Source organism: Chroicocephalus ridibundus, chromosome 3, assembly GCF_963924245.1.
Source record: "Chroicocephalus ridibundus chromosome 3, bChrRid1.1, whole genome shotgun sequence".
NCBI lineage: Eukaryota > Metazoa > Chordata > Aves > Charadriiformes > Laridae > Chroicocephalus > Chroicocephalus ridibundus.
In genome coordinates this window covers 55441778-55454674 of record NC_086286.1, presented here as the reverse complement: position 1 = coordinate 55454674, position 12897 = coordinate 55441778, and the positions used below count along the sequence as shown (strand labels likewise).

The 12897-nt window shown below is 43.3% G+C and overlaps 1 protein-coding gene across 1 annotated transcript in view; it reads left to right on the top strand.

Moving 5' to 3' along the window:
- Nucleotides 1-12897, top strand: part of FNDC1 (fibronectin type III domain containing 1) — a 72076-nt gene that overhangs the window by 26603 nt on the left and 32576 nt on the right. Inside the window, exons 2-8 of the mRNA XM_063329224.1 lie at nucleotides 468-677; nucleotides 2418-2516; nucleotides 3695-3809; nucleotides 4521-4708; nucleotides 5353-5460; nucleotides 8779-8967; nucleotides 9687-12062. Coding sequence (XP_063185294.1) covers nucleotides 468-677; nucleotides 2418-2516; nucleotides 3695-3809; nucleotides 4521-4708; nucleotides 5353-5460; nucleotides 8779-8967; nucleotides 9687-12062 — 3285 coding nt within the window. The remainder of the gene's footprint in view (nucleotides 1-467; nucleotides 678-2417; nucleotides 2517-3694; nucleotides 3810-4520; nucleotides 4709-5352; nucleotides 5461-8778; nucleotides 8968-9686; nucleotides 12063-12897) is intronic.

Here is a 12897-nt window from a genome sequence, read left to right as displayed (position 1 = left end):
CTTGTAACGTGGATTACTTTCTAAACGAAAGTTTAAAAATAGTGAAACGGTTCCGTGCTTCATTTTGCACTGAATATTGTCACTTGCCAAAAAAATAATGTACTGGTGTGCCTGAACTAGGGAAAGGGCATTTTTTTAAAATAATGAAAAGATCAAAGCTACAAGACATCCCCTGTTTCTGGCAGGAGTTCTTGTATTACGATATGTTTTTGTTTTTGGTGTCTTGTACCAGTCTGTCTGAAGAGCCTGGGAAAAGATGCTATTGAGTATTGTACATCCTTCTTGGAAAACTTGTTGCTACTGCAGTTGGGTTTTATAGCAAAATTAAAAAAACTATAAAATTATGCTCTTTATTCTCATGTAATTTAATAGATGTGCTTGCAACAGACATATGTGGGCTGCTATACGTCACATGCTTCATAATAACGGTGATGGATTTTGTGTGTGTATCTGCTTATTTTTTGAAGAGAAGGACATGCCAAACAGACCTCTGAGAGTGCGCGCCCAGTCTCCAGACGGCAAGTTGTCTTTTCGGTGGAAGCCACCTTATGGAGCAGGCTTCAGGAGTCCACGCAGCAGATCCCAAGGTTACCCCCGTGGGTATGGAGAGAGCAGCCGAAGGATGAGCTATGCTCCGCTGCTGCAAGAGCGACAAAACCAGGAAGCAAGAAAACTAGGTGAGTCAGATTTCACTGACAGCATCTACCTGAGCCAGCACACTTCTGTAGTCCCCTGTGGCTGCTAGGTGATCACAGATCACCTGGTGGTGTAGCGTCAAAACGACTTATTCATTTAAATGAAAATGCTTGCTATAATTGCATTCTGTAACATGTTCTTAACAGAAAAATACGATGACCAGGGTAGACAGTTGCAGCAGACCTTGACTCCATGTTAAATAGACGCCATGTGTGAGTTTTTTGTATTAATAGCAGGGGGAAGCGCTGGGGAAAAGAGGCTTAGCTCAGATTCTCCTTGCATGTGGTGGGACCACTCTTAAATCCATTGCTCCTTGTCCTCTTCTTACACTTTGTGCCCCTATGTTATTTCAGGTCAATGGAGGAAAAATCAATGCTTGAATTAAATGTATCCACGCTTACCATTAAAATTGTTTCATGGGCTCCATACTACAATGATACAGTTGTGTGCCCATGTTCTCTCCAGTTCCTTCATGAGGTCCTGATCGCTAAGGGCTCCTGAGACGCCCATGTTGGCCTCTTCCATGCTCCCTGTCCTGCCATGCTGTGATGTTTTGTACTCGTGCTCTAGATAACCTGCCCTTGATTTAAAAGTTTTCCCATCTAACGGTAGCAATGGGATTTGCCACAGTTTTATTTCCCCAGAGGCTGAGCGTTTCCCTTTGCGCTATTTGTGTCACTTGCCTGTGTTGTGGCTGACCCATCTCCGTCCTGCTGCCTGAGCTCCTCTCTCCTGAGCGGGCACGAGGTCTGCAGTCCGGAGCCTTACTGTGATCCTCTTCCTGCAAGCTTTTTGCAGCTCTTTGCTGTTTGGGCGCGTTTGCTCGAGGTTAGGCTTCTTCCTGTCAAAATCTCTCCTGTAGGCTGGACGCCCATCCCGCAGATGGTCTGGTCTTGGGTTACAAAGTGGGTGATGATTCCAAAATCACAAGTGGCTGCCAGAATTCCTGGCTTTGCAAAGCAAATGTCTATTTCCCCTTCTGCTTTATGTTTTTTGTATTAAACACACACCTTTATCTCTGTTTGTCCAAAGAGAGAGAATTCCTCAGTCACCTTTAGCAGTTATTCCACCTTTTCCTAACAGGAATCTCTTACTTCTGTCTCATCCCTTCTCTAGCATCCCTTCAGTTTTTTATCTTTCTATGCACTGCTCATGAAGGGGCTGCTCTGGCGTCTGTGCCGAGGTGGCAGGGTTGAGACACGTACTCCCCATTCGTTTGATGCTCAGCACGTGCCACGGCTCTGCAGGTTGAGAGCCTGTCCAGGCAGTACACGGATTTACTGGGGGTTCGGTAACAAACTTAATCTAGATGAGAAATAGCGTATAACGTGGTTTTCAGCATCTACTTCTTGTTTTCAATACTTTTATGCTATGTTGGTGGTTTTTTTTATTTTAAAGAAAGGGAACAAACGCTTTTTAAATTATCAGATTATCAGGAGAAGAACTCAAGCCTGGAATGTGGGACTCTTGTAATGGTCTTTTCATGTTAATAATTTGCTTTCCTGCTTCTAAAATACCGACTTTACTGTTCTTACTGCATGCATATTGAACTCTCTGGCATAGATGCTATGTATCTAAATAAATTACCTTTCAAGGAAGTTTCTCGTGTTGTATCTCCAAGAAGAATAAAACAGAGTTCTGCCTGAAAAGACAGATTTTTTTTTTTTTTTGCAATAAAAAAGGTTACAGGAAAGCCTCTGTTTTTTCCCCTGCATGTGCAGCCTCTGAATCAGTTCATGTGGTTTCACTGCCATCAAGGAGCTCCCAAGGACGGAGCCAACCTGTCTATAGGTCATCTTTAACTAAAAGGAAAGTCACAGGTATGTTTCTTTCACATCTGCTGTCAATTCATGGAGGCATTTGAAAGGAATGAGATAGCTTTGTGGTTTTTAGACTGCGAGTCTTCTGGTGCTGGAGCTGCTAGGTTTTTCTCTGTGTGTTAAAAGAGCTTGGTGGATGTCTCCGATTGCCTCTCTAATTCAAGCAGTATTAATAAAATGCTAAAGGTGCTTCCCTGCTGCCTGCCTTCTGTGTGGGCAGTGCTGGGTTTCAGGGTAATGTGCCACCCGCTGAAGAGAAGGGCAGTCTTTCCCTGGACTTCAGTCGCACATGAGTCCCTAGAGAACGAAGTCGTACTCCAGTTTACTGGCCTTTTTCCTTTCCCAAGACATCAATATTTTTCCAGTGTTACTCTTCAGTAAAACTTGAGCTGGAGAATTGCGCCTTGTGCATTCTGTGCCTCTGGGAGACCTGGGAATGGTCACCGTGACACTAATAAGAGGAGTAATAAATCTTTCTTGGGGCAGTAGGTAGACTAGACTGGAAAAACTGATCAACAGATAGAAAAAGGAGCCTCATCAAAATTAAAAACCTCCAAAAAATCAAACTAATTTAACTTAATTTTAAAGTTTTGTACATTATTTGCGTAAGATATTCTGATATGTCAAAACAGCCCACTTCAATTTTTTTTTCTTTCAATATTTTTTTATTTTTGCCTTATATACCATAAAAAATGAAAAGCTGAATTCAAAAATCCTATTGGAAGCACTCAAAAATATAAAATATGCAGGAACTCTCCCTTGTGAAGAATCTTTGACAGTCCCTGGTTTTATTGCCCTTCAAAATGGAACCAAATTTTAAAACCTCGAGATTTTTCATAGGGCAAAATTTCTGCTCTCCAGGCAGCTCTAGCAGTGAGTTTGCCAGAGATGATGAATGTCAGTATGTTAATAAGACGTTTGCTGTAAATAACAGTTTGGGGACTGATAGAATATAGAAGGACTGTAGAATATACTGATACTCTGAGCAGACCACTAACAGAAGAAATGATGTTTCCGTGGGGTGCCATCAGTAATCAATGTACTTGGTTTTCCACTACCGCTGTATTTGTTATTCATCTGCGCTGTGTGTGTATTATAATGTCAGTTGAAGACAGTAACTGTTTTTTATGAGAACTCCGACGTTGCTATCGATACGCTATTTTGTTTTGCCATTTCAGAGGAGGAAGAGATGGAGGTGGCACAAGACATAACTGTTCGAGTTATGTCCTCTCAGTCTGTGCTCGTCGCTTGGACCGACCCCCTGTATGAAAAACAGAAGGTTGCAGCAAATAGGTAGCTAGCCCTGTGTTTTCTTTTCTGAATGCATACTGTGGGTGAACTGCTGCCAACGCCCTACTGATGGCTTTTGCGTTTATTTAATTACAGTTGGTTATGAGAATAATTTAACTTAGGGATAGAAATTTGCATACCCCTACCTATGACAGTGGCTGGTAGGGGATGCTTCAGAGAAGCTGTTAGAAACCTGACATGGGTGGATGTGGGGTCACGTACCCTCCTTGCTTCCCTCTGCCCTGATCTCTACAATTTAGAGATCTATAGGCCCTTAGATCCCTTCTGAAATGTAGTCAGCGCCAACCTGGGATACTTTTTCGTCGAGATTACTGTACTGCAGGTGAAGGAAGCATCACTCTGCAATGTGAAAGATGCCCATCAATGCCTCCTGCATCCACTGACCCTCCAGAAACCCCTGTGCAGCTGAATCTGAGCAGGTCAGGGTCTCCAACGAGCGGGAGAGCTTGGCTCACAGCATCATGCCACAGCAGTTGGAGACCACAATAAACAGAGAAATGGGTTGGAATATGCCAAAGCATCTGAAAGCACCAGACTGTGTTGCTCAGCCTGGGAACAGTGAAGGGCTGTGCAACCTGGTGCTGAAGCACCCCAAGGGGCGCAGCAGGAGAAGTGGTTGGTTTAGATGTTCTCGGCTTCCTTGTGGAAGCAGTTATCATGTGAATTTTTATTTGCTTGTGTTTCTGGTCCCAGGCAATACAGTGTTCGCTATCGGGAAAAGGGGGAATCGGCAAGGTGGGATTACAAGCAGGTGTCCAACCGGCGGGCGCTAGTGGAGAATCTGCTGCCAGATACCATGTATGAGTTTGCCGTCCAAATCTTGGAGGGAGAAAAAGAAGGAAAATGGAGCGTGTCTGTTTACCAACGGACTCCAGAGGCGGGTATGTATTAAAAAGGTCCTTGGGGTGATGCGAGTTTTGGGGTTTAAGCTGTGAAATATGTCTGACTTGAGGGAAAGCCGGAATAAGTGCTTGCCTGGGGCAGCAGAGGGTTGGGAACCTGGGAAAACCCTCGGTGCCACTGCCTGCATCCCTGCAGCAGTGCCCTGGAGAGCACATCAGGGCTGCTCTTGCAGCAGGATGAGAACTGGGGAAGGTGGTTTGGGTATTTTGGGGGGATGGGTCAGCAGCTTGGACCCCTGCAGCTGGATTTGCCCTTTCCTTTGGGAGGAGCAGCCTGTCTGCTGTCCCGCTCTGTGTGTAGCAAATTTAAATCTGCCTCCACAATGGAGAAGCCGTGGGGCCCCCTTTGGTACAGGGAAGTGGTCCATAACAACTGAATTATCACATCGTTCCAGCTAAGCCACAGTAGCTGTCTCATGCAGGCAGCCAGTTCCTAAAAGTATGGAATAAAATTTCACGACAGGAGTCTGATACAGAGACGTAATACAGGCACACATGGACCTGAGCCATGTGTGCTCTTCACATTTATCTTTGAAATGGCCGTATAGGAATTTCTGCTATGAGGAGCAAAAGGTGTATGCTGTGTTTCTTACTCGCCTCTTCTGCATGTGGCTGTTTCACAGCTCCTGCCAGCGCACCTGAAAATTTGGATGTTTGGCCATTAAAGGGCAAACCAACCTCTGTAGCAGCATCCTGGGATGCTCTCCCAGAGAGTGAAGGAAAAGTCAAAGGTAAGTCATCACTGTTCGGTTTTTAACCCCCTCAAGGAGCCGGTCTTCTCGAAGCCAGACTGCCGCTCCGCAGCAAGCTGGAACCGCTGACTGTGCCAGGATTTTTTCATTTGTTAATGGCTTATACCCGAGCAAGATTTTCTTGTTTCCAGCCCAGTGTCTCCTCACCGCTGCTGGGAAGCCATCGTCACCATGTGCCTGGGATGTCACAGAGCTTCCCGGGGTGTCATGTGTGCACATATACCTCTTCTTCCGTTAATAAGCAGGTCAAAATGGAGCTCAAGAAGGAAGTTTCCCAAAGGATTTGTAACAGTTAGGTGAAGAACGAAAAGTTGGGTAGTTGTGAAGAAAGTGAGTGGGTTGATGTTGTGTTTTATTTCTAGTTTATCGCAGAAGGAAAGTCTCAGCTTAAGAAGCAAGTGCAAATCGCCTTGTGTACTATAGCATTATTGTACATGGTTGCAAAGCTAATTTGTCAGCGGTTATTTACTTGCATAGGATTTTAGAGAAAAACTTTCTGGGATTTTTTTTTTTTCTCCTTTTTCCCTCTGAAAAAGAACAGGCTGATTTTTTTGGCTGCTCCAGTTCTTCAGTGGCTGATGGGATTGTGTTCTCGAGTTACACAAGTTTCTCCAGGTGCCTTATCAGCACTGTAGCATCTCAGGATTTAAAAAACCTTTGGCCTGGAGGGAAGTCTACCATGTCTGCATACAAGACCTAGTTTATATGTGTTTTTCAGGGCAGTGGTGGAATTCCTTCCGCTTTGAAGTCAGTAGGAGTCTTGCCAATTGCTTTAATGGAGCTGCAATTGTGTCCAAGAATTATTATTTCTTAAAGTAGGGTCAGGCAGGGACACTATCTGAAGTTTCAAATCTGCTCCTAATTTTGAGCAGTCTGTAGCCCTTTGTCCATTTTTGTCTGCTGATCTTAAGATGATTCATCCAAGGAAATCGTTTCAATGATACCTGATATTCAAAGGCTGAAGACCTATATATGTCTAATATATCATTGTTTTCCTTGAGTATGAAGCGTTACAGGAGAGGTCTTATTTTTAAACTAAATAAATGACACAAATGACATTTATACTGGCTAAATGAAACCCCTGAATTAGCACTCCATAGACATTTTGATAGTACGTGGTAATCAGGAATTTTTGTCTTTGGATTCTTTTGTTTTTCAACCCTGTTGTTTTATATATTTATAGCACATATTAAAGTAATGGGAGAACACGCCCTCCAGTAGCCATTTGAGAGTTACCAGAAGTAACACCAGTGCCTCTGCAATTAAAGCAACTCCTGTGTATCTTAAAACAAAAAAAAACCCCAAACTCAGAGTTTACCATGCTTTCTAATACATTCTTTTTTTTTCAACTGAGCATTAAATGCATTTGCATATGAAATATTGATGATTTTTTTCTTTATTTTGATGACCTATGCATGTCTGTCTTCTTAACGCCATGGATATGGGCTCATTTTCAGAAAAAAAAAGTTTCCTGTTTTTAAAGGTGTTATTATGTTGTAGAGGTTTCCCGTTATGGGACTGTGACACCTCAAGTGTTATTGTGTTTCTTGGTGTAGAGAGAGAAAACTGGCAGCCCTTGGCATTTATTTTCAAAATTCTGTTTTGGTCCAATACCCGTGCCTCTTACAGAGGATTGAAAAGAAAAGGAAGCCTGCACATGGCTGAGCTATTTCCTACACTCCTTGGGAATGTCACGGGAAGACTCCTCTTCGTGCCTACAGTTGTTCCTACAGGGGTGAACTTTCTCTCGATACAGAAAGTTCATACAGAGCACAGGTACCACAGTAACCCTGAGACGAAAGGTGGGAGCAGGGTGGGTTTCCTAAGTGGCAACAAGACCATGTGTTGCTCCCTCTACAGTGGTGTTTGGCCCCAGCTGTAGTTGAGCACGATGCGTCCAATTTTGATTTTTTTGGACAAGTGTGCTATCGCTACCATTTGGCAATATGCAGTGGTGTTGTTTCCTGGTGGAAATATATTTTCTGAATAAGAACCTCAATCATCCAGGCATGAATTTTACCTACTGGCCTGTAGATTACAGCTAAAACCTCTCTAAGCAAAGGCTCAGCTGGAAACACTTATATTTCAGTGCAGCAATATTGTTCCCAAGATTAAAGTAAGTGCTTTGGTGTTTTCATGGGTATGCCCCTCAGGCTCCAGCACTGCTGAGGAATGAGTATATGGCCTTTGGAGCTGGTGGAGTTTCACCACAGTAGACTGGCAGAGCTGCTTTTGCATGACTAGGGTCTTACAAATACAGTGCAGTTCTAGCTGTGTCAAGACTCTGTTGGAAATGTAAGAAAGTAATTAATACTAATTAATAATGTCACCTTTTAATATTTCATACTGATGTTTTGAATGATAATTATGTGAATACACCATTTTGTTCTTCTTCCAAATAATTTCAGCGGGAAAGAAAACTTAATGTTGTTATTTGCTGTGGACATAGCTACAGTCAGCAACGCAATTGTGTGTTGTCTACCATCGTGAGCAAGTTATGTTTTGGAATAATGTTCTCTGGATCATGTGTTGTTGATTGCAAATATCTTGGTAGCTAATCCGTAAATTCGTAATTTCTCTTTCTCTTGGGAAGTCTAAAATCTGCTTGTGGTCCATCAGCCATAACAGTGTGGGTATTCGGATTTTAGTCATCTGCACTACCTAAGCTTTGCACAGTCCTTCAGACTAGATTTCCGCAAGTAGTAAGACAGCATGTATTTTCCTGGCAGTGTTCGTACATGTTTTCTGCCTACAGTGCATTTTCTCTTTGTAGACTTCCTGTTATTTCTGATTTAGGGCAGTTAATTTTTTCAGAGGACTCATTTTTTCCCCTTTATTAGTCGGTGTCCAGAAACAGGAAAAGGTCTCCTGGTGCAGCACACCAAACCGTGCAGTAGTTGGTGCTGTGACTTTCTCATGTCCCCTGCACCTTCTTTGGAATGCACAGCTGCCGTCCAGCTCCTGTTGGTGACTCTTCACTCTGATGGGCATTGCTGCTTATGTATTTTTACAAAGGTATAGCTAACATATCAGTCTCATAGCATAACATCTCAGTCATTAGGTCATTGATGTGATTTGGTTTTGTCTGTTAAGATGAATAAATGTTTAACTTACCTACATATATATGCATATATCTCTCTCTCATGTCTTTATACTCCAGCTGTTGACTCAGCGTGCATTGCTAGTGTATTAATTTTAGTAATGCACGTTCTAATTCATCCTACCCATACAGTCTGTCCGCTGGAAACAGGACTGTTTTCAGTTTCCTCCTTCCAACCGTCTGCCAAATCATTTCAGAATACATTCTTTCATACGCCCCGGCTCTCAAGCCATTTGGAGCAAAGTCCATCACCTACTCTGGAGCTACAACATCAGCCATAATAGATGGTCTGCAGGCCGGGGAGCGTTATATTTTCAAAATTCGTGCAGCAAACAGGAGGGGACCAGGTCCTCAGTCTAAAGCCTTCAGCGTCGCCATCCCAGCTGGTGAGTACCAAGCCGTGCACCAGTTGCGTAGTCTGCCCATTCTTGCCTTGATCCCACTTATGTTCATTCTTACAGACTTTTCTTAGTTTCCTCTGCGCTCCATCTAAACCATGAGATTTTACTTTCTTAAAACTGTTTCTGTTACTGCAGCATATAAAAGAACATTTTATGGACATTTTAACATTTTAAATAAATGCATACCATACTCTATTTCCTGCATGAAAACACTGTGTGCTCTTGTTATTCAATGGCCAAAGAATACAATGCTTTGGGTCTTTGGTTGTGCTGTTCCTGACAACTCCCACTTTTGAAAGTCAGTTGGACTGGCTTACTGAGGTCCTGCTTGCTCCTTGCGTTTTCTTCTTACCAAAAAGATGCTGTTGTGGGGACAGAAAATTTGCTGAGTTAGCTAAGAATGTGGGCCGCAGCCTCAGATGGGATAATGCAGCACCATGCCACCAACATGACTAAGGTTTGCTGAAGATTTGGTTCCACTGATACGACGTTGCAGTCCCTGCTTTTAGAAGTTTGATTTTAATTGCTTTAAGTTTTACCCAAGTTACAATAATTCGACATAGGCTGGTTAATACAGAAATAATTATTGTCTCCTGTTCTTATAAGTTCTCTTGCACTTGCTACCCGGCCGTTTTCTTCTCTTAGTTTTTTGTGCTGCTTCTATTGTTATGAATAAACACCTTTTTTTTTTTTTCCCTCTTCAGCTGCTCTTGAGGATTCAGTTGCTCAGCAACAAACAAATATTCAAGATAATTCAGAGGCTAAAAAAACTGGGAATGCTGGCTCATCTTCTTCTCAAACTTCCTCTGTTTCTTCAAAAGTCCAGCCATCACTTTCCTCTAAGCGGTCATCTGTTCGTTCACCTGATATTAGTGATAAAAAGAGTCTTCTTTCTGAATATAAGAATAAAATATTGACTCGAGGAGGGGTCCTAAGTAAATCTCAGTTACCTTCTAGAAAGACAAGTGAGCTGGAACCTGATCTCCAATCCACCGAAGTGACAGATGATCATGATTCCTCCCAGGAAGCTCCAACAATGCCACCAAAAGCCCAAGATCAGAGGAGAGTTGCTAGACCCTTATCCCCTAGTCGGCCGGTCCACCCTGTCCTTGCCTCAGGGAAGTTCCCTGTTCGAACCCACACATCAGAGGTGTCACAGCAGACGAGCACAGAGAAACATGAGCCACCAGCACTGTTACCATCGGCAGCACAACACTCTTCTGCCTCGTCTGTTCCTAAATACACAGATAATGAAGCAAAGCAAATGAGGCAAAGCAACCCTAATGTGCCTGCTGAAACCTCTTCCCGTCCTCTGCCTGCCAAAAATAGTGATCTTGCAGGTAAAGTGGAAGGAAAGCCAGGCCCCATGCTGGTGAAAGTGTCTTCTAAAACTTCAGAGCCTAGTCGCCTGGCTTTGCCATCAAATCGGCAGTCTGCTATCTCTCATGATGTTGTTCCAAGCCATCCCAGCAGGTCTGGCTCTCTAGGTCATTCACATCAACCCTCTTCCAAATCAGCAGATTCCCATGCTCGTGATAGCCACAATGAGTTTGACAGTGAAGAAGCAGAGGACAGAGCAGGACAGCCCAGTTCTAGATTGCAGCAAACAAGGGTGCCCTCAAGCTCCAGTTCTCACACGTGGAAGGATTCCAAATTAGCTGCGGTGGCAGTCTCATCAAGGTCTGCTGTTTCTGGTCATGGTTCACCTCACTCTCACTCCTCCACCAGTGCCAAATCCGACAGAAAGGATATTGATAAGAAGTATAAAGAGGACTCACAAGATGAAACCCCCTTATTTCCTTCTCTACCCTCTTCCAGGCAGTCGTCTTCAGCAATCTATTCCAAGAGAAGAAATCCTCAGGTTGATTCTGATTCTTACCTCAGAGAGACACATAGTGAAAAGTCACCCCGCTCTGACTCAGCAGAACAACAGAGTCGAGTGGCTGCTGCAGAAAAGCATTCTCTTTTGCAATCTTCTCTTTCCAAACATAAGCCTGAAGAGCAGGACAGTCGAGAGGTAAAAGAAACCCTTGCTCGATCAAAACCAAGTGTATCTTTGCCTAAAAAGACGTTCCCCTCTCGTCTTCCATTGGAGAAGACCTCTCGCTCAGAGCCTCCACAGAGGGCACAAACGAATCCTTCCTTACTGCATTCAAGGGGTCGTCGCCTCCCATCTCACGTCCCATCCCAGAGTAACGAAGAATTGCAGGAAGATGATGAGGACGATGTAACAGAAGGCAGTGACAGAGCAAGCAGCCGCTCTGTGCTTCCTAAAGATGTGTCCTCTTCTAGGGGATTACCTGCATCTTTCTCTCAGGGAAGCTCAAGTTCATCTCTATCAAAGCAACAGCAGTCAGGTTCTCAGGAACCTTCCTACAAACCAAAACTTACTCAACCAGACTCCAGTTCTGCCAGTGATACAGCAAAAGACAATCAGCATAATCCAAGGTTGTCATCCACTTCTTCGAGACAAGCTCGTCCTTCATTACCTACCCGCTCAATGGTTGCTACAAGAACAGTGTCCCAAACAGAGAAGAAATATGGCCTGTTGCCCTCAAAAATGTCCAAACCTGAACTTCCTCAAAAAGTTCCTTCCTCCTCTTCATCTAAATCTCGTCAGTCAGTTTCTAATGAAGAGGATGATTATTACAGTGAATATGATCAGAAAGAAGTGAAAGAGAAACCCACATCATTGGCAGCAAGATGGTCCCCTTCTGTTTCTAGAGGTAACAAAAACACATATGATGACACTACTAGCAATAAAAGGAAATCTATGGACACGCTTCTACCCCACAAAGTAAGCTCTGAAGAGGAAGAGAAGGAAAAACCTCCGATATTAAAAATATCTTCTCCTGAATCACCAGGAAGCTCTGCCATAGCATCACGGATTACTCAGTCCTCTAACAAGCATACCCCATCTAAACCAAGCTTTGTCTGGCCACGTTCTTCTGCATCTACCACCACACAAACTGTTTCTCCAACAGTTTCTTCTTCCACTTTGTCCCCTCGCCAGCGACTATTGAACTCCAGGCTACGAAGCCCTTCCCAACGGCAATTTGTTAGACCTCCTTATAGACAAGGTATCTTGTCTGTGTTGTAGTAATCTCACTGAATAGTGTTTTTCCTAAAATTAGCAGTTAGATGAATGCCCTCCTTCAGAATACAGGTTCAGTTATTTAGTATAATGTATTACTTTTTATTTTGGTTGTTCTCAGGGAGCCCAGTTCTTGAGGACATTGCCTAATCAGTCTAATGTGGTGCCCCAGACCTTTGGGCCTGTGGTCTGATCTGCACAGGATCCCATGATCCACAGAGGAGATGACAGAGTTAGGTACTAAACTGCAAAAAGGGCTGTGTTCCTTATTAAGCAATGACTTCACCAAAAGTACATTTATACTCAGAATATGACAACCTCTCAGGTATATTGCTCTTCATCATGTGGATTACTAAAAGCCTTTTGTAGGTTATATACTGCTACCTTGCCCACACCTAGGCAGTAAGGTGTTTCCTCATGCTGCCCAGGTATTCTGTGTTTTATTTAATTATTTTTTTAAGCCACTTCCCTCTTTTTTTAAGTAACAGCTCAGAGTTGCACATTCCTGTTGAGAATTGTTCATGTCCCAGTGAAGCCTTCTAATACCTTTATGGCTGTGATTTACCACAAATATTAGAGGCTTGCTTTCTGGCAAAATATCTGCTGACCCTGGGTAGCGGAACAGAGGGTCCACTACACATCAAGGTGTGTCACCTATTGATTACCCATGTCACCTATGGAGAATCTCAGACAGTTTCGGTGACTTTGCTAGGTAGAAATGTTTTTTCTCCCTCCAATGCATGGACATCCAAAATAGTATTGAGTGACCTGAGTGTTTTAGTGAATACTTTCTGTGCTATATGTAGATAACAACATTTTGT